Source organism: Mesoplodon mirus (assembly GCF_964341445.2).
Source record: "Mesoplodon mirus genome assembly, chromosome: 12".
NCBI classification, from domain to species: Eukaryota; Metazoa; Chordata; class Mammalia; order Artiodactyla; family Ziphiidae; genus Mesoplodon; species Mesoplodon mirus.
Window position 1 is genome coordinate 45,244,766 of NC_138988.1, and position 19,473 is coordinate 45,264,238.

General features: G+C 39.2%; 1 protein-coding gene across 5 annotated transcripts in view; it reads right to left on the minus strand.

Moving 5' to 3' along the window:
- Window positions 1-19,473, minus strand: part of ULK4 (unc-51 like kinase 4) — a 549,109-nt gene that overhangs the window by 412,378 nt on the left and 117,258 nt on the right. For all 5 annotated transcript variants that reach the window (XM_082638146.1, XM_082638145.1, XM_082638142.1 and 2 more), the window contains one exon: window positions 10,098-10,280. In XM_082638146.1, coding sequence (XP_082494272.1) covers window positions 10,098-10,280 — 183 coding nt within the window. The remainder of the gene's footprint in view (window positions 1-10,097; window positions 10,281-19,473) is intronic.

Sequence of the window (19,473 nt, forward strand, 5' to 3'; positions counted from 1 at the left end):
TATAATATTCCATGTTGTGAACACAGAAAAATGTATATACCCATTTTACTCTTGGACATTTGGGTTGTTTGGAGTTTGGAACCACAATGAGTAAAGCTGTTATGGACATTCTTATACGTGTCTTTTTGTAAACACATAAATATGTGTTCTGATTAAGGATGACAAAAATACAGAACAATTTAAGAAAGAACTTAAAAGAGAAATGTATGATTTACACAAAGAAAACTATAGATTGTTATGAAGTAATAAGAAAACACTGGAAAAAATGAAGCAGCAGCTTAATACAGTGGTAAAGAACTTGTAATCTGGAGTCAAGAAACCTGAGTGCGAGTGCAACAGTGCTTGACAGAATAGCATGTCGGAGATGATTACACACACACGTTTCATAGGCTTGATATAATGACTGAAGGCGTTTGTCCAACTAGATACTAGAAAATATCATAAAGCATAAAGCTGCAAGAATTCCATTTTTGAAATTTGTATGGAAAATACAAATAAAAGAAACAGCAGAACATTCACAAGTATATTTAAGACTTCAGCAAATAAAAAAGATAAAGGACTATTCACCTAATTATATCCTTATTTTACTACCTTTACTAGAAAGACTCTCAACAGGTTGTGAAAATTTTAAATAACGAAACTTATGATACTATATATCTATCAAAATAAATATGCAACCTTGGAAAAAGTATTTGAAATATTTGAAACTTTTTACAAATAATCAATATCTTTAGGTATAAATAACTTTTACCAATATAACTTTTACGAACACTCTAGTGTAAAAAATTACAGAAACAAGTAAAACAACTAATAAAAGAATTCTAAACTGCCTACAAGCAAATAAATCATGTACCCTAACCTAGTAGGCAAAGAAATGCAAATTTAGGAAGAATAAGAATCTGTTTTAAAACAAAGCAGACTAGCAAAGATGAGCTGGCATGGTCATGGGTAAATGGATAAATCTCAAATATAGCTCATATGAGAGTAAGTGTTCAACCTTTCCTCTAGCTGGTAGCAAAGTGAGTTGTTACTTCTCCAAAGCCTTAAAAATGTTATTTTCTTCTGACACAGTTGTTACATCTCAAGAATTTTAGCCTAACCAAGTGATGAACAAAAGAGCTTTGAGAAGAAGAATGCTCATGGTAGTACTGTTTATAAGACAAACAAAAATAGAAGCCACCTTAACGTTCCCAAAATAGGGAATTTGTTAAATCCTAATTGTAGCAAAGACTGCATTTACCCATATCCAGTTTTACGTTCTTTCATTACAAACACTAATGATGCATGTGGGGAGGGCAGCTGGAGTAGGAAAGGGAAGTCACGGAAGTGACACTACATGATTTCCAAACCCAGCTTTGAAAGGCCATGCAGCTTCTGCCTGGTTCTCTTGGGACACTCTCTCTTGGAACCCAGCCACTACGCTGCGAGGAAGCCCAAGCAGCCTTTAGGGGCCCATGTGGAAAGCAACTGAGGCTCCCAGCCCACAGCCCAGCAGGGTTCCCAGGGAACAGAGAGCATCAACTTTCCAGTCATCTGAGTGAGCCTTCTGGAAAGTTTATTCTCCAGCTCCCACTCAATCTCTCCCAACCTTGCCCAAATTACAGATTGGTGAGCAAAGTAAATTACTGCTCTTGTTTAAGCCACTACATTTTGAAGTAGTTACACAGCAAAAGTGAAATACAGCTTAAGCATATAACGAAAGAGGAAATTTTTCCAGGCGCAACAAAAGTTTTGTACAGCAACGGTCATAATTTTAAAAACACAGACATGTCACTAAGAAGTGAAGATAAGGTCTACTGTATTTCTTATTGATGGAGTGTTATGCAGCCATTACTAACAATCTGGCAAAACTAAAATAATGCCTATTATTTTGAGTGAAACAAACGAGCGCAGCAAATACGCGAAGATAAAAGAAACTGCATACAAGATTTGTTTCTAACATAGTAATCCCAAGTCCCTTAGAAGATACAATATATTACAGACTCTAATTTTGGATCTAAACATACAAGCATCTTGTGCCCTAAATAAATTCTCATTTAGTCATTTCAGAAAAACTAAATGAACAGTACTGACCCCCTAAAACTAACTGCCCAGGGCACCATATTTAATCTTAAGCAACATGCACCAGACCTCTAGAACAGTATTAATCTTACAACACTGAGGAGGGAAGATTACAGGCTGCAGGCAAAGCCTAGTGCCAAGGGTGAATAATCAAAGCTACTTTAGAGAACCAAAAATGACCTCGGGTCACTTCAGTTTGCAATCCACTATGTATTCAGCTTTGATTTAAATTCACCTTGCCATTTGGCTCAACATAACTAAATTTTACACGTGGAGAAAAAAAAAAAAAGCAGAAGCTGTTTAGGTCTATAGCCCAAACCACAGAACAACGAGTTCATGTCCAACATTCAAATGGTTCTTGGCAGTGATTTCAGAACGGACATACCTACGTAATGTAAAGATGGTGTGATGAAATGCTCACAATGTGAGGAACTGGTTGAAATATATGAAGTTTCCATCACAAAGAAAATGATATCTTGATCAAAAGTAAGCAAAAGGATAAAAACCCCTCCAGTACATATCATAAGGACACATTATGAGATAAATAAAAAATAATGGTGATGTAGAGAACGTCAAAGTTATTTATTTCTCAAGAGGTAAAACTGATCTGTTTCAATCAACTGTCACAGGTGAAAATCAATGTGCACAGCCTGGCCATCAAATGATAATAGCCTCAAAAAAAAAAAAAAGAAATCATGTGGATAATACACTGACACGATTTTCCCATTTAATGTTGATGGAAGTGAAAAATGTACTGATTAAATCTAAAATTGTTTTTGGTTTACACTTTCCTTAAAGAAGTTTAACCAAGTAGCTTAGTAAAATGTTTCTTATAGAACACATTTATTAACGTAGACAAAAAAATGTCAATACAAACTCATGTTATTAATATGCATTAACTAATTACCATATTTTAAATTAGCAACCATTGAGTCAGGATGCCTAGTGACTTTGTGAGAAAAAAAAACCGGAGCTGCCTTAGCTTTCAAATTTTTCAAAGTTTTATATGCATGAAATTTCATAGTGATCTTCCATAGTACTTCCAAACAACATAAGCAATCTGCACCTTCTGGCTTATTATTAATCACTGTTGTGCTACTTGGTCAAAACATGAAACCTGAAGCAACAGCTTCAGTCAAACTAGACTGTTAAAATAAAAATGGACAGCAGCTCCTGTCAAAATTAGCAAGTAGACAAAAATTAGAAAGGCAGTGTCCGTAGTCAGTAACACCCAGAAGGAAATCATCTTACCAACGAGCATGAACAAACCCACCTGTGAAACACGGTATGACTTTAAAAAGTAATGTTTAAATTGTTAAGTGACCCCAAAGCATAAGAAGTGCAATGTATGCATCACTGATTATGCAGTTACAAAGTACATTCAAGGTCACATACCTCAGAAAAAAAAAATTACTGAGGCAGATGTCTGAATCCATGTAACTTGTAAACAAGTTGATGTGAGTCTACTACGCTCAATTAATTGAAATACAGCAGAGTAGGGTTCCCGGGGTTTTATATATTTTCAATTTTCTAACATCAAGAATCGGGCTCTGGGTTGTTTTGTTTGTTTTTAATTTTTAATTTTATTTTTATTTATTTTTGGTTGCATTGGGTCTTCGTTGCTGCACAGCTTTCTCTAGTTGCAGCGATCCGGGGCTACTCTTCGTTGCGGTGCATGGGCTTCTCACTGTGGTAGCTTCTCTTGTTGCAGAGCTCGGGCTCTAGGTGCACAGGCGTCAGTAGTTGTGGCTCGCGGGCTCTAGAGCACAGGGTCAGTAGTTGTGGCACACAGGCTTAGTCGCTCTGCGGCATGTGGGATCTTCCCAGACCAGGGATCGAAACCATGTCCCCTGCATTGGCAGGTGGATTCTAGGCTCTAGGTGCACAGGCGTCAGTAGTTGTGGCTCGCGGGCTCTAGAGCACAGGGTCAGTAGTTGTGGCACACGGGCTTAGTCGCTCTGCGGCATGTGGGATCTTCCCAGACCAGGGATCGAAACCATGTCCCCTGCATTGGCAGGTGGATTCTAGGCTCTAGGTGCACAGGCGTCAGTAGTTGTAGCTCGCGGGCTCTAGAGCACAGGGTCAGTAGTTGTGGCACACGGGCTTAGTCGCTCTGCGGCATGTGGGATCTTCCCAGACCAGGGATCGAAACCATGTCCCCTGCATTGGCAGGTGGATTCTTAACCACTGCGCCACCAGGAAAATCCCACATTACTTGGTCTTCTTAACTTATTCAAACATTTCTTGGTTGAAGCTCATTCTCTGACAGATTCCTCAGGAAGAGTTCATGGGAACTGATCTCTTCCATGTTCATACATCTACCTGTGGTCTCTGTAACAGAACACCCAAGATACTGAATATAAAATCCTTGATGAGAGACTCTGGGAGGAGCAGCTAAGATAGTGCCTAATTTTACTTAAAAGTTTATCCTAAAGGAATAATTACAGCTGTCCATATGAAAGGATTTAGCCATAAGGATGTTCTCCCTGGCAAAAAAAAAAAAAAGGAAATTTTAAAATGTGCAGTAGTGAACTGCTGGAATGCATTGGGATACCTTCACATGATGGAACATCATAACACTTTAAAAACAATATTGAAGAGTTATACTGAGTTAGACATGCATTCCCAACATCACTGAATAGGAAAAATATGAACAAACAGTATACAACTGATCCAATTACTGTAAAAAGATTCTAATAGCATGTGTATGTGGCAGCAGGGAGAAGGAAATTCGTGACTGTATGTGTACACATATATGCACAAGAAATATGAATTTGAAAGATATATATCAAAATTTTTAAAGAGATTATTTGGGGATGGTTAAGCAGTTTTAGTCGTCTGTATTCTATAGCTCATATATTCTGGATTTTCAATACTAAACGAAAATTCATAAAAGTTATAAACATAATCTGATAAAAATAAATTAAAATGGCATTAGCTACTTTAAGTTTCTAGATATTATAATTAAGGGAAATTGCAATGACCTCATCCAATACCTGTCTTCCTAGTAAAACAGCAGGAAACACCTTTATGCATTCCCAAACTCCTCCAGCCCCAGATCTTCAAGATCGAATATTTGTAGGACACATTAATAAGCTTGGAAGAATGAGAAAAATAAAATTACAAAGTAAACCAGGAATTTTTTTAAAAAAATCAGTTTACAGGTCAAAGATTAGTAAATAAACTCACACCTAACTTACAAGCTTTTCTCTTATGCCTGGTCAGGCCTTCCAGAAGCTTCTCACTGAGAGTCATTCAAGTATCTGAATTGTGAAAAGGTTATCAATTCCCTACATCTAGTGATGATGCAAGAATTACTTATAAAGTACCATCTACCACGGGTTCAGAAAGTATCCTTTTAAGAGTTTCATTTGTTTTTTCTTTTTTGAAAACAGGGTAGAAAAACAGTTTGTCACTTTTTGTTTTGCCCAATTTTCCTATTTACTTGAATATGCAGAACACATGATTTGTAGCTCAAGAGAGTTCCCTTGTCACCATGGCTGTGAACACTTTTCACACCATCACAAGTAAATGGTACTCTCATCATCTACCTTTCTAGAGAACAATTTAGCATTGTTTATGCACAGCCTTCTAAGTGTGCATAACACCTGTGGTAATCTACTAGCAGCAGACACAAAGTTGTATGTAGGGCTTCCCTGGTGGCGCAGTGGTTGACAGTCCGCCTGCCGATGCAGGGGACATGGGTTCATGCCCCAGTCTGGGAAGATCCCACATGCCGTGGAGCGGCTGGGCCCGTGAGCCATGGCAGCTGAGCCTGCGCGTCCAGAGCCTGTGCTCCGCAGCGGGAGAGGCCACAACAGTGAGAGGCCTGCGTACCGCAAAAAAAAGAAAAAAAAAAAAAAAGTTGTATGTAAACAGGATGCTCAGTGCATCAGGGTGAGTGCAAACCAAAAAGTCAGGGATGTGGGAACAGATGTATGTGAATGACTGATTCACTTTGTTATAAAGCAGAAACTAATAAAAAAATAAAAAATAAATTAAAAAAAAAAAAAAAAGTCAGAGGCAAACAGGTCAACAGTGGGAGAAGGGTTAAATTACCATAGTGGCACAAAATGAAAAATTATATAGTAATTTTTAAAATGTTCTTACGGTATATTTAATGACATATTCATGACAATGATAAATCAACATATTTTAATCATAATTTTATAAATGTATGCATAAAATTCATAGACATATGGACCAAAGACTAAAAAGAGATAAACCCACATGGCAATGGTAATTAGCTCTGGGTAGTGAGATTACAGTCAATTTTGTTTTCTTCTTTAGGTTCTTCTAAACTTTCTGCAGTAAATAGTAATTTCTCTTATTTAAAAGGAATGGCATGGGCCTCTTTTGGGGACTGAATTTCAACAACAAAAAAATATCACCATATAGAGGCATCAATCCCCCAAAAAGAACAGGTGCAGTTCTTTCTCCCTGTCCAGCAGGAAGCAGTAAGCCTGGTATTTGTTCCTGGGTCCCTTCCTCTTCCACTCATTCTAGCCCATTAACAACCAAGCACTTGAAAAAAACACAATTAGCGATACTAAGACTGGTAAACCTGCCCCTAAAACACACACCTATATACAAATATTTGTACTTTTCTTTAAGAAGAAATAAAACAATGGCCGTTGTGTCGAAACCCCTAAGGAAGGCCAGTATCACAGCCGTACATGAGCCGGGTCTTCTTCCTACTGCCCAGCCTCTTTCTATGTCCCCTCCTCACTGCTCACTGCATTCAGCACTGCTGGCCTTCCTTCTCCTCCCGGGTCTCCCCATGACCCCTCACACCTAAGGGAAGCTGAACTACAAAGTTCTTCCTGCAGAGGTTCACACAGCACACTCCTTCTTGTCACTGAGGGCTTAGCTGGAACATCACCTCCTCAGAGAGGCCCTCCCTGACTTCCCTCCCAGCAAATGGTGTCTGGCTCCACTCCCTGCACACTTCCCCTTGCAAGACACTCTATCGACATCATCCTGTGTAATGCTCTTCAGAGCACTAACACTATCCGAAATAATTCTGTTTCCTTGTTTATTGCCTGGCCTGAGCATCAGCTTTAGCATTTATAAACTCCATGAACTTGACAAACTCACTCAACACACTAAGTCTCATTTGAGAATAACCCAGGGTTATAAGTCACTAAGTGTCTGGCCTATAATAAATGTTCGCTATAATGGTAAATTGTTTTAATTAAAAAAACAGAATCTTACCTTTTAAATGACAATCCACTGTATATTACTGAGTGGCCATAGATACATTTTAAAGATCATAGGATGAGACAGAAAAGATGCAGAATGGTTAGAGGCCTCAGCACCTGAGGATCAATATATCACTGAGTTTGCTGGGTTTTCTCTCTGCCTCATACATCCCAGATTGGGTGCTGGATAATCCAGGAGCCAAACAGCATACAAACACAAATACACAGGGAAAATCAGCTCTCTCAAGCCAAAGGATAGGAAAGGGGCAGCTGGAAAGACCAAAAACATTAAGACAATAGCTACTCTACTCTAGCCAAACACCACAGAAAGACGATGGCCCCTTCAGCAAAGGGCAAGAGGAGAGACTAGCCTCCTACCCTCACATGACCGTAACAAGGCACCCCAACACTCTTCCCTGCCAGGAAAATAGAAAGGACCAAGAGAGAGCTGGGACTTTCATCCCAACCCAGCAATAACAAAGGCCCCTGGCCCCAACCATGGTATCAGTAGAGATACTGATGGGATGCCTGGACCTCCACCCATTTATAGCAGTAATCATGTTCCCCTCCTTCTTTCTGCTGGGATGGCATCAGAGGAGGCAAGTGGGAAGGCTTCACCTTTACCACCTTCCACCAGGAATGGGGCACCCACTCCTACCCAACCAGTGTCAGTGGAGTAATAATAAGGAGCCCTCCCCCTACCAGTCAAGGGGGGCATCAGAAGAAGCCCAGTGGAAAGCCTGGATTCCCACCCTTGCCCAGCAGTAGGGAGGGGCTCTACCACACCCTTGGAGTGTCAAGAGAAGTCTACAGGGGAACCTAGACTTTCACCCCAACCTGGAAGGAACAAAGCATCACCATCCTTCCTCTGCCAGTTCGGTGTCAGAGGAGGCCTACTAAAACAGGAGACTTAAATAAAATCCAGAGTCTTAAAACATAACACCCAAAATATACAATGGATATAGAGCTTCTGTTTAACAAGTTGACAGAGTTCTGGAGCTCTGTTTCACAACAATGTGAACCTACTTAACACTCCTAACTGTACACTTAAGAATGGTTAATAGGGCTTCCCTGGTGGCGCAGTGGTTGAGAGTCCGCCTGCCGACGCAGGGGACACGGGTTCGTGCTCCAGTCCAGGAGGATCCCACGTGCCATGGAGCAGCTGGGCCTGTGAGCCATGGCCACTGAGCCTGCACGTCCGGAGCCTGTGCTCCGCAACGGGAGAGGCCAGGGCAGTGAGAGGCCCGTGTACCGCAAAAAAAAAAAAAGAATGGTTAACAGTAAATTTTATGTTTTTAACCACAGTTTAAAAAAAATTTTTAAGTGCCAATATTAGTTAAAATCAAAAGATTATTTCTCATTTAATACATGTAATTATTCAATCATTTATTTAAGATACATGGAATATTAAACATTATAAAACAATTTCAAAATCATATTAATTAGTGCATATTATTTTACTACCTTTGTGAAATATCTTAAACTCAATAAATCCAAGAAAAATAAAAGTCTCAGCCTCTCTTACCACAATTTATACAGCAAAACTACTCAAGTGGTACTTTTTCTAATACAATGACTTGGAAAATTTAATAGCAAAAAATTAGACACAGACTATACTTTCTCTGAGGCTCAAATTTCTTCACAGAATTAAATCAGATTAATGAAAGGCAAAAAATGGATTGCCTTCTATTTTGACTTTCAAGATCAAGTTTATTATGTAAGCCTGACAATTATTAATTACTGAAATTTTTAGTTTTATAAAAAACCAAATTTAACGTGTTGCATTTCATGCAGGAGAAACACTATATTTAAGTGGCCCCATTCCACACTTCCTAGTAGTGTTACCTTCACCATGTTGTACAAAACTCCAATTTGACAGCTATCTCCCCTCAGAAAAAGGGTAATTGGTCCAATAACTATTAAAGAATACTACATACTACGTTACCCTCATGAAGATTCATAATACACATGAGCACACGAAAAAGTGGAAAAGGTTGTACAACTGAAAATATGTCTGACTCATTGCTTTCCAAATGTGTATATAACCATGGTCCACTTTTTTCACCTGTTAATACCTCACTGAACACTAATGTTCAGGGGCAGGGCTTCTCCAACCATAAAGTCTCAACAAATCCTCAAGAGACCTCATTAAAATGTCAATTCTGATTCAGCAGGTGTGGGTGGGGCCTGAGGGTCTGTGTATCCAACACGCTCCCAGGTGATGCAATGCTTCTGGTCCAGGGATCACTCCTTAGCAGGAGCTAGAGAAGACACTTTGAGGAAAGCTACTACAGAGACTTCTTTGTAGCTATGTAGTTTTCGGATACGAACTGAATACTTACAAACTCTACACTCCATAAAATAAAGGAATATCAAAGGATTGGAAGGAGACTAAGTTAAAAACAAGAGAAAGGGAGCTCTGAAGGTTATGTGTACTGGCAGGGTATTAGGACAAAGAAAGGAATAAAAATGAATCAGGGTAAGCAGAGAATATAAAGGGACCCCTCCTTAAAGCAGGCAAGGGATATGGGAAAAGAGATGAGGGCTGAGGACAAGGAGGCATAAGAAATATTAGCATGTAGGAAGGACTCATAAATTTTCTATCTTTTCATTACTAAAATGGGACAAGCAGGCAGAGCCTTTTACCAGATTTCTATTTTAATCACTAAAGACTTTATAACATCTTCAGATGAATGGCCTGTGGTACAGAGGTTTGGCAAAGTTCAAAAGGGCCCCTTGAGATGAAAAATAAATTCTACAGAGATACATTGCTTATTGAGCCACTAAAATTGTAGGAGAACACAACAATTTTTAAAGTAGAGTAATAGGTCAAACCTTTTCTTGGATTAGCCTCTGAAGATGAATCCCACAGGACAGCATAGCACTGAATAAGGTCAACATGTACTGCTGGACTCTGCAGATGGCAGAGGCCAGGGAGTTTATTACTGAGGTCAGTCCCACCTTCTCAATAACATTCTGGAAGGCAGTAGGAGAATGGCGAGTGATTCTACACAAGGCCTGCAGGGACAGGAGAACAGATCCATCAGACTACTCCAAGCCCATGAACAAGTCCCCCGAAAGAGAACAAATACTTCTGTGGAAAGGAGTAGAAGGTGTTTATCTTGCTCCTTCATTACTTACCTTGGCATAAGAAATTTGGGCAATTTCAACACATGTAAAATTAAAACAATAATCCAGATACCAATAAATACTTAAGTTGCTGTAAAACATTAGAAACTCTTACAATGATCATATGCATTATGAGTTAACTAAAATGATAAAATAATTCATGAGTCTACACAGAAAAACTTTAATAAAAAACATTAAGATAAGCCTTCTTTGTGCAGACACTAAGCTAAGGGTTGAAAAAATAGTCATAAAAGTAAGTATTTGTTTATTATTTATTATGTGAAAAACATGATCTGAGAATATCTGAAGACTACCTCATTTAATCCTTCCAAATAACATATATGAAAGGTATTATTATTAACCCCATTTTATAGGTGATAAAACTAAGGCACAGAATATTTAAGTAACTTGCTTAAAGGCATATAGATAGTAAATGGCAAAGCTAGAACTCAAACCAAGGTAATCAGACCCCTGAGCTACTCCTCAACTGCTCATAGACTATCAAAGGTGAAACTTAAAATTAATAAACTAATAGAATTTAATGTGTTGTAACAGAAATGGGCTCAATTATGCTTGGAAAGGCAGAAAAAGCAAGTCAACAAAAGCTGCATAAGGAAAATGATAACTGAGTTGGTTTTTGAAGGTGAGCGGGAAAGTAAGGTGAAAAAGTAAGTAAAGAAAATTCTAGCCAGAGAGAAGAGGACAAGTATTCACATGGAGACACGAAGAGCAGAGCAGGTTCTCGGAAGGGAAATTTGTCTGATGCATCTCTCAGGTGAAGGACAGACAGAGAGAGTAGTAAAGAAGGGAAAATGATAACCCATCTATTGAAGAGACTTTCTTTTCCCCATTATATATTCTTACCTCCTTTGTTGAAGATCGATTGACCATAGGTGCATAGGTTTATTTTCAGGCTCTCTATTCTGTTCCATTGATCTATGTGTCTGTTTTTGTGCCAGTACCATACTGCTTTGATTACTGTAGCTTTGTAGTATAGTCTGAAGCCTGGGAGTGTGGTACCACCAGCTTCATTCCTTTTTCTCAAGATTGCTTTGGCAATTAGGAATCTTTTGTGGTTCCACACGAATTTTAGGATTATTTGTTCTAACTCTGTGAAAAATGTTGTATTTTGATAGGAACTGCATTAAATCTAATAGATTGCTTTAGACAGTATGGTCATTTTGATATTAATTCTGCCAACCCAAGAGCATGGGATACCTTTCCATTTCTTTGAATCATCTTCAATTTCCTTCATCAGTGTTTACAGTTTTCAGAGTATAGGTCTTTCACCTCCGTGGTTAAGTTTATTCCTAGGTATTTTAGTATTTTTGATGTGATTTTATTTTATTTTTTAATTTTAATTTTTTGGCCACACGACATGCAGGATCCTAGTTCCCCAACCAGGGATCAAACCTGCATCCGCTGCAGTGGAAGCTTGGAGTCTCAACCACTAGACCACCAAGGAAGTCCCTTGATGTGATTTTAAATGGGATTTTTTAAAAAAATTTCTCTTTCTGATAGTTCATTATTAGTGTATAGAAAAGCAACATATTTCTGTATATTAATCTTGTATCCTGAATCTTTACTGAATTCACTTATTACTTCTAATAGTTTTTTGGTGAAGACTTTAGGTTTTTCTATGTACGGTATCACGTCATCTGCAAATAGTGACAATTTACTTCTTCTCTTCCAATTTAGATGATGTCTTTATCTATTTTTCTTGCCTGATTGCTATGGCTAGGACCTCCAATACAGTGTCAAATAGAGGTGGTGAGAGTGAACATTCTTGTCTTATTTCTGAATTTAGAGGAAAAGCTTTCAGCTTTTCACCACTTAGTATAATGGTAGTGTGGATTTGTCATAAATGACCTTTATAATGTTGAGATATGTTCCCTCTATACCCACTTTAATGAAAGTTTTTAGCATGAAGGGATGTTGAAGTTAGTCAAATGCTTTTTCTGCATCTACTGAGATTATTGTGTGATTTTTATTCTTCCTTTTGTTAATGTGGTGCACCGTACTGACTGGTTTGCAAATGTTGAACCATCCTTGCATCCCTAGAATAAATCCAACTTGATTATGGTGTATGATCCTTTTTTCATACTGTTGGATTTGTTCTGTGAATATTTTGTTGAGAATTTCTGCACCTATATTCATCAAAGGTATTGGCCTGTTATTTTTTGTAGTGTCTTTGTCTGATTTTGGTATCAGGCTAATGGTGGCCTCACACCTGTCAGAATGTCTATCATCAAAAGGTCTACAAGGACTTCCCTGGTGGCGCAGTGATTAAGAATCCACCTGCCAATGCAGGGGACACAGGTTCGAGCCCTGGTCCGGGAAGATTCCACATGCCATGGAGCAACTAAGCCCATGCGCCACAACTGCTGAGCCTGCGCTCTAGAGCCCTCAGGCCGCAACTACTGAGCCTGCGTGCCACAAATACTGAAGCCCGCACACCCTAGAGCCTATGCTCCGCAACAAGAGAAGCCACCACGATGAGAAGTCCACACACCACAACAAAGAGTAGGCCCCACTCGCCACAACTAGAAAAAGCCTGTGCGCAGCAACGAAGACCCAACACAGCCAAAGAAATAATTTTTTAAAAAGGTCTACAAATAACAAATGTTGGAGAAGATGCGGAGAAAAGGGAACCCTTGTACACTATTGGTGGAAATGTAAATTGGTGCATCCGCTATGGATGTTCCTCAAAACTCTAAAAATAGAACTACCACATGACCCAGCAACTCCACTCCTGGGTATATATCTAGAAAAAAATGAGAACACTAATTCGAAAACGTAGATGCACCCCAATGTTCACAGCAACACTATTTACAATACCCAAGATATGAAAGAAACCTAAACAACAGATGAGTGGATAAAGAATATGTAGTACATATATACACAGTGGAATACTACTCAGCCACAAAAAAGAAGGAAACTCTGCCATTTGCAGCAACGTGGATGGACCTAGAGAATATTATGCTTAGTGAAATAAATCAGACAAAGACAAATACTGTATGATATGACTTACATGTGGAATTTTTAAAAGTAATACAAACAAATGTGTATAGGAAAACAGAAACAGACTCACAGATACTGAAAACAAACTAGTGGTTACCAGAGGGGAGACAAAAAGGGGAAGGGGCAAGTCATGGGTATAGGATTAAGAGATACAAACTTATGTATAAAACAGATAAGCAATAAGGAAACAGAATATAGCGTAGGAAATGATAGCATTATCTTGTAATAGCATTTAATGGAGTATAATCTGTAAAAATACTGAATCACTATGCTGTACACCTAAAACTAATATAATATTGTAAATCAATTATATTTCAATTAAGAAAACAGATTTATTTCATTATTTCAGTCAGTATTATTTCAAAGATTATTCAATCCCTGGATTAAAAAAAATAAGAACAGTCTAAATGGAGCCCCTAAAGATCATGCTACAATTAGAATTTTTCAAGGGTATTTAGGGGTCTCCCTTAAACTGGCTTCGAGACAGTGAACAGTAAGTCTCATTAGCACTGTAACAATTCTTAGAGAGGCTTTCACAGCAAGACTGACTTCCTATTGATATAAAATCCCTACACAATCATAATGGGGATGTTTCTTGATAGAAGATTTGTCCAGACTGCTTCTAAGTGTATTCAAAGCAATATGAGGGCAACTGGAAGTTCTCCTCTTCAGAAAGCTGCTCAAAAGCCTAACCTATCTTCCATTTTGAAAAGCTCATGCAGGAAATAACTTTTAACCCATCACTTCTGGATATCAAACACAGTTGAAAGTTCACAGAAGCTTAAGAGCACATGAGGGCTTGTATTTTCCAAATCAAAAAAAAAATCAAATCTCAAGACAGATCTTCAGTGATTAGGTTTTGAAATATTTACTCAATAAAATAGAGCTCGAGACTACATTTTAAAACTGGAAAGAACACTTCCAGTTCAAAATTCACTTCAAAATTTGCCTCCAAAAGGACATTGTGTTACCTCCAGAATTCGTGACCATATATTTATTAAAAGCAATGTCTAAGAAAGAGATTCATTCAAAACTGAAGGCGGCATATCTATTAGAAACATGAACACAATCACCACAGAATAAGTTTAAGAACCATTTCTTTTCTGTCTTTTGAATGATTTTTTCATGTCATATGAAAATCATCTTGGGAACTTTTTCAAACTAGACACACTCTCATCTGACCTCTGAGATCTTAAGACGCATCAGAACAGGGGCAGGGGGTGGAGAGAGAGGAGGAAGCAGTCAGTGTTGTTGAAAAGCTCCCCTCCAACCCCAGTGAGAACCACTGCCCAGAAAAACTCTTCACTTTGTCACCCTTCCTCTCAGCACTTCAGTAATTATAATTAGACCAGTAACCTCCCTCATAGGAGCCATTCTACTCAGTCTAACTCTAAAGGTTTCTCTCGTTCCCACTGTGGCTCATACAGAGATTCCCTGTAATCCTAATAATTCTAGGAATCCTTTTATGCATTCAATACATTTCCCAAGTCAGGTCCGCTCCCTTCAACAACTAATCCCTAAGCAACGGATGCCACCACTCCTGAGCGGGAAGGATTAATGACCCATCTTTCACTCCAAGCCAGGCCGGTGTTTTTCAAGAGCTCCAAGGCCTAGGCCAGTGGTTCTCGAACTTCAGCAGGCATTAGAAGCGCCTGGAGGCTTGTTAGAATGCAGATTACTGGGCCTCTCCCCGCAGAGATTCTGAGTCAGCAGGTCTGGGTCAGGGTCCAGAAACCTGTGTTTCTAACAAGTTCCCAGGTGATGTTCATGCTGCTCATCTGCATCACACTGGTACAGGGGGACTCTATGGGGCCAAGAGATGACTAGGAGAAACGGGTCAGAAAATCAGTGACACAGGCAGTAGGCACAGACTGTTAACACGCAGAACAAGGAGCAAGTTGGTGACTCAGCACCGATGACACCATCCTCCAGCCTTGCTCTTGCATCCATCAAGTCAACGGATATCCACCGGGCGCCTACCACACATGCTCAGGAGGGAACAACAGCAACAGGGTCCCTACCTTCCTAGAACTGACGGATGTATGATGACGTGCATACATCAGTTGCATAAATACAGCTGTGCTGACTGCTATGACAGAAAATACAAAGGGACACGAGGGGCAAGGAACATACTAATGAAAGAGGTAACATTTAAGCTGAGAACTAAAAGATGAAGAATCGGCCATGTGGAAAGCAAGAGGAAGGCATCCTGGGCACAGGGAAGAGCAAGGGGAAAAGTCTTGAGGCCGAAAAGTGCTTGGAAGTTCTTGAAAATATCAGAACATGTGTGTCGTTGAAGCACAGTAAGTGAGGGAATGAGTGTTAGGAGATGTGACAAAAGAGGTAGGCAGAGGCAAAAATCACCCAACATCTTGAAAGTCATGTGAAGAATTCTGACCTTTATCACTAAATGGGTACGTTAACCTCCAGAGCACATTCCTGAGAGGTTGTTATCGGAAAAGAAACCAAAAAAGAAGTTCAGCTCTGTAAGGCGTGCTGGGGAAAATTCAACTGTCATTCCTCCAGGAATCTGTGTAATGTGTCTTCAGGATGCATATTTTGTTTCTATATACTCAATCTTTAATGAATCTTCTAAAGGCAGGTGAAATTTTCTTAAGATTATGATGTTAGAATAACTTTGTTTTAGGATCCCCAAACAATGATCTCATACTGTATTCCCCATTCTATTATTAGCAGGACCTTTGTGGCCTATTTCTCCTTGTATCCCAAGTAAAGAAGAACATTTAATGTTATCAGCCTCCTGCCCTACACTCATGACGTGAGACAAGAGGCTCCATCTCAACCTTTGCAGGAAAAGTCCAAACCTGCAACCAAAGACCTGGCTTCAAACTGACAGAAAGATGAACAAAGCACAGTCCTGGCTTTCCAGGAGTTTACAATCTATAAGGGATTACAATAAGATAAGCAGCCATAACTAATTTACTCCACAAAATCTGCTAATTGCTTTAAACATTAAATTTTATCCTAAAACTCAAAGCACTTGCCAATTCTTAACTTCTACCTAAAACTCTGTAGTATTTATCTAGTATTATCATCCTTTAAAAAAAATTTTTAAGATGTTGAAAAGTTTTAGCAGAGCAGTAAGAAGAGGAGATGTGATTTTATAAAGTTCACCCCGTATGGAAAATGGAACTAGTGGAGGAGCAAACTGGCCGTGGAAGACCAGTTAAGGCCACTCCACTGGTCTCAGTGAGAGATGGTGGGGCCTGGGTTATGGGGGCAGCAGCAGAGCTGCCGAGGGAGGCAGACAGACCTGAGCAGTATCTGTGAATCAGAATCAGAGGACAGGTCGACTGGCTGGATGTGAACAGCGAAGGGGAAGGAATTAGGGAAGATAAAGCATCAAAAATGATACCTAACCCTTTGTTTTCCTTAGTCTATCTTCCCTTACCTTCCCCTCCCAAGGGCAATACAACAGATTCTGAGGAAAGAGGTCAGAGGGGAATGGGAGCCCTGAGCACAAGTGGCTCAGGACACAGAGTGGCACTGACACGGGAGAAAGAGAATGACATAGAGGCAGCAGCCAGAGTGGATGGAGTCTGTTACGCTGAATAAATTAACTGATTGAACAGACCAGTAAATATACTGAGAATAACTGAAACCAGGTTTCTGTATGAGATTAGATTTACAAACACAGAAAATGGGAAGGCTAAAAAGAATCCTAAGTATGGGATTAAAATTGGAAGTATCTATATGAATGCATGAGTTTTGTTCCAAATACCCACAATGATAGATATAAGAACAATTCTATATGCATGCGTATGTATGAGTACATATATTTTTTTCTAGCTCTGAATACTAAGAAGGCCTGAAAACAATAACACCCCATAGCAATACGTACAGCACTCAGATCGTGGTTTCTAAATACCAAAGGTCCCTTGGAGAAATGATTGGTTCCAGGGCTGGCAGAGCAAGTACAAAAGTAGCCCAGAAACTGCATGGTGTCAGAAAGTAAGGAAGTGATCAATGATAGAAATAGGTCAATGGGGGCTTCCCTGGTGGCACAGTGGTTAAAAATCCACCTGCCAATGAAGAGAACATGGGTTTGAGCCCTGGTCCAGGAAGATCCCACAAGCCGCGGAGCAACTAAGCCCATGTGCCACAACTGCTGAGCCTGTACTCCACAAATACTGAAGCCTGTGTGCCCAGAGCCCATGCTCCACAACAAGAGAAGCCACCTCAATAAGGAGCCTGTGCATCGCAATGAAGAGTAGCCCCTGCTGGCTGCAACTAGAGAAACTCCATGCGCAGCAACGAAGACCCAATGCAACAAAAATAAAATAAATAAATTTATTTTTAAAAAAAGGAAATAGGTCAATGGGACACAAAAGCCAGCTTGTAGGGCTTCTAGGATAATCTGGGCATCCAAACAATAAATAATAATAGTGGTAATAGTAGTATCACATTACAATTAATTGAATAAAATAGGTATCCATGATCATAAGGATATAAATACACACATACATGTGGGAGAAGGGAAAGAGTTTCTTTAAAATAGAATTCCAACCAATACCAAAGACCTGTTTTTGTACAGCTCATGAGAACAATGTACAATGGTTTTTACATTTTTTAAAGTGTTAAAGAAAACAAACAAAACAAAGAGAATATGGAACACAGACCATATGTGGCCATCAAAGCCCAAGATACATATCATCTGGCCCTTTATAGAAAGTATTTGCCAATCTCTGATATAAAAGGAATGAAACAGATGGTCATCATATGGCAACCATCACAGAGGCATATGCTACAGGTAAGGGTCCTCAATGATGTTAATGGGAAAACACTAGATAGACCCAGGTTGAGCCTTGCCCTACAAAATACAAGCCCTGCGTCCTTTAAACTTGTAAATGACATGAGGTTCCCAGAAATACTGGGGAACTGTTTCAAACTGAAGGAGACTAAAGAAATATGAAAACAATATATAACATATAATACTGAACATGATCCTGGAGCAGAAGAGACATTTTGGAGGAAATCGGAAAAATTACAGTGAAAAATTAATAAATTAGATGAACACTAAGAACAAAATATAAGAGGCCCAAGATGAAAGAGTGAAGCTTAATGTGTCAAACGAAGAAAGAGCTAGAAGGTATGAGACTTTGGTGGGAACAACTGGAAAAAAAACTCTGCCAAGGAAATAAATCATGCTGAGCATAAAAATGAAAATGATAATATAAACCCAATTAAAGCAAGACAGGTTTTTTTTCTAAAGGCCCAGGATTAAAACGAATGCCTTAAGATGTGACTCAAAGATGTCCTGAGAAAGTTCACTGGTGTTTTTAGGACAGATACCAGATAGGGTTGAAGAGAAAACAGTCCAGAAAGGAGCAAGCTTGTGGCAATAACCCTTTAAAGAAGTATGGATGGGGTGGGGGTGGGGGGTGAGGAGGAATGGAGGTACATCCTAAAAAACTTTGGATATGTTTTTATGTGTGTCTTTTTATTTTTAATGTGGTAAAGAATACCTGAACACTGATTAGAAAGATCTAGTACACAAGGAGAGGGTAAAGATTTAGGAAAGAGCAAAAATAACCATTTGAGTGAGATTCTCAAAAAAAGAAGAGATGGAAGAATCATGGACACGTTTGTCTCTGACAGGAGAAGGGACAGATCATCAGCTGTAGCAGGAGAGAAAAAACTGAGGCACGATAGGTGTGGGTGCAAATAGGTCCAAAGATGCGTAAGACAGACACTGGGATAATTCCCGCTGGATGTCTCCATTTTTCTCTGGGAAGTATTTACTGAGGGGGAAGCCATTTACTGAGGATGCAGGAGGGAAAACATGGGATTGGAGGGTTAAGGAAAGAGGATAAGGTCTGAAATTGGCACAGTGAGAAGCACAAGAATGAGGAGACTAGAGAAATACAAGGAGGGTACCAGATAACGTTGAGAGTCCAGATAAGACTGGTGATCAAAAAGAGTATATAAATAAATCATATGAGAAAGGGCTGTATCTGTTCAACCAACTATTAAATTGATACAACCAGGTTAACACATCTTCATACATAATTATCCTTTACATAAAATTATTATAACCATG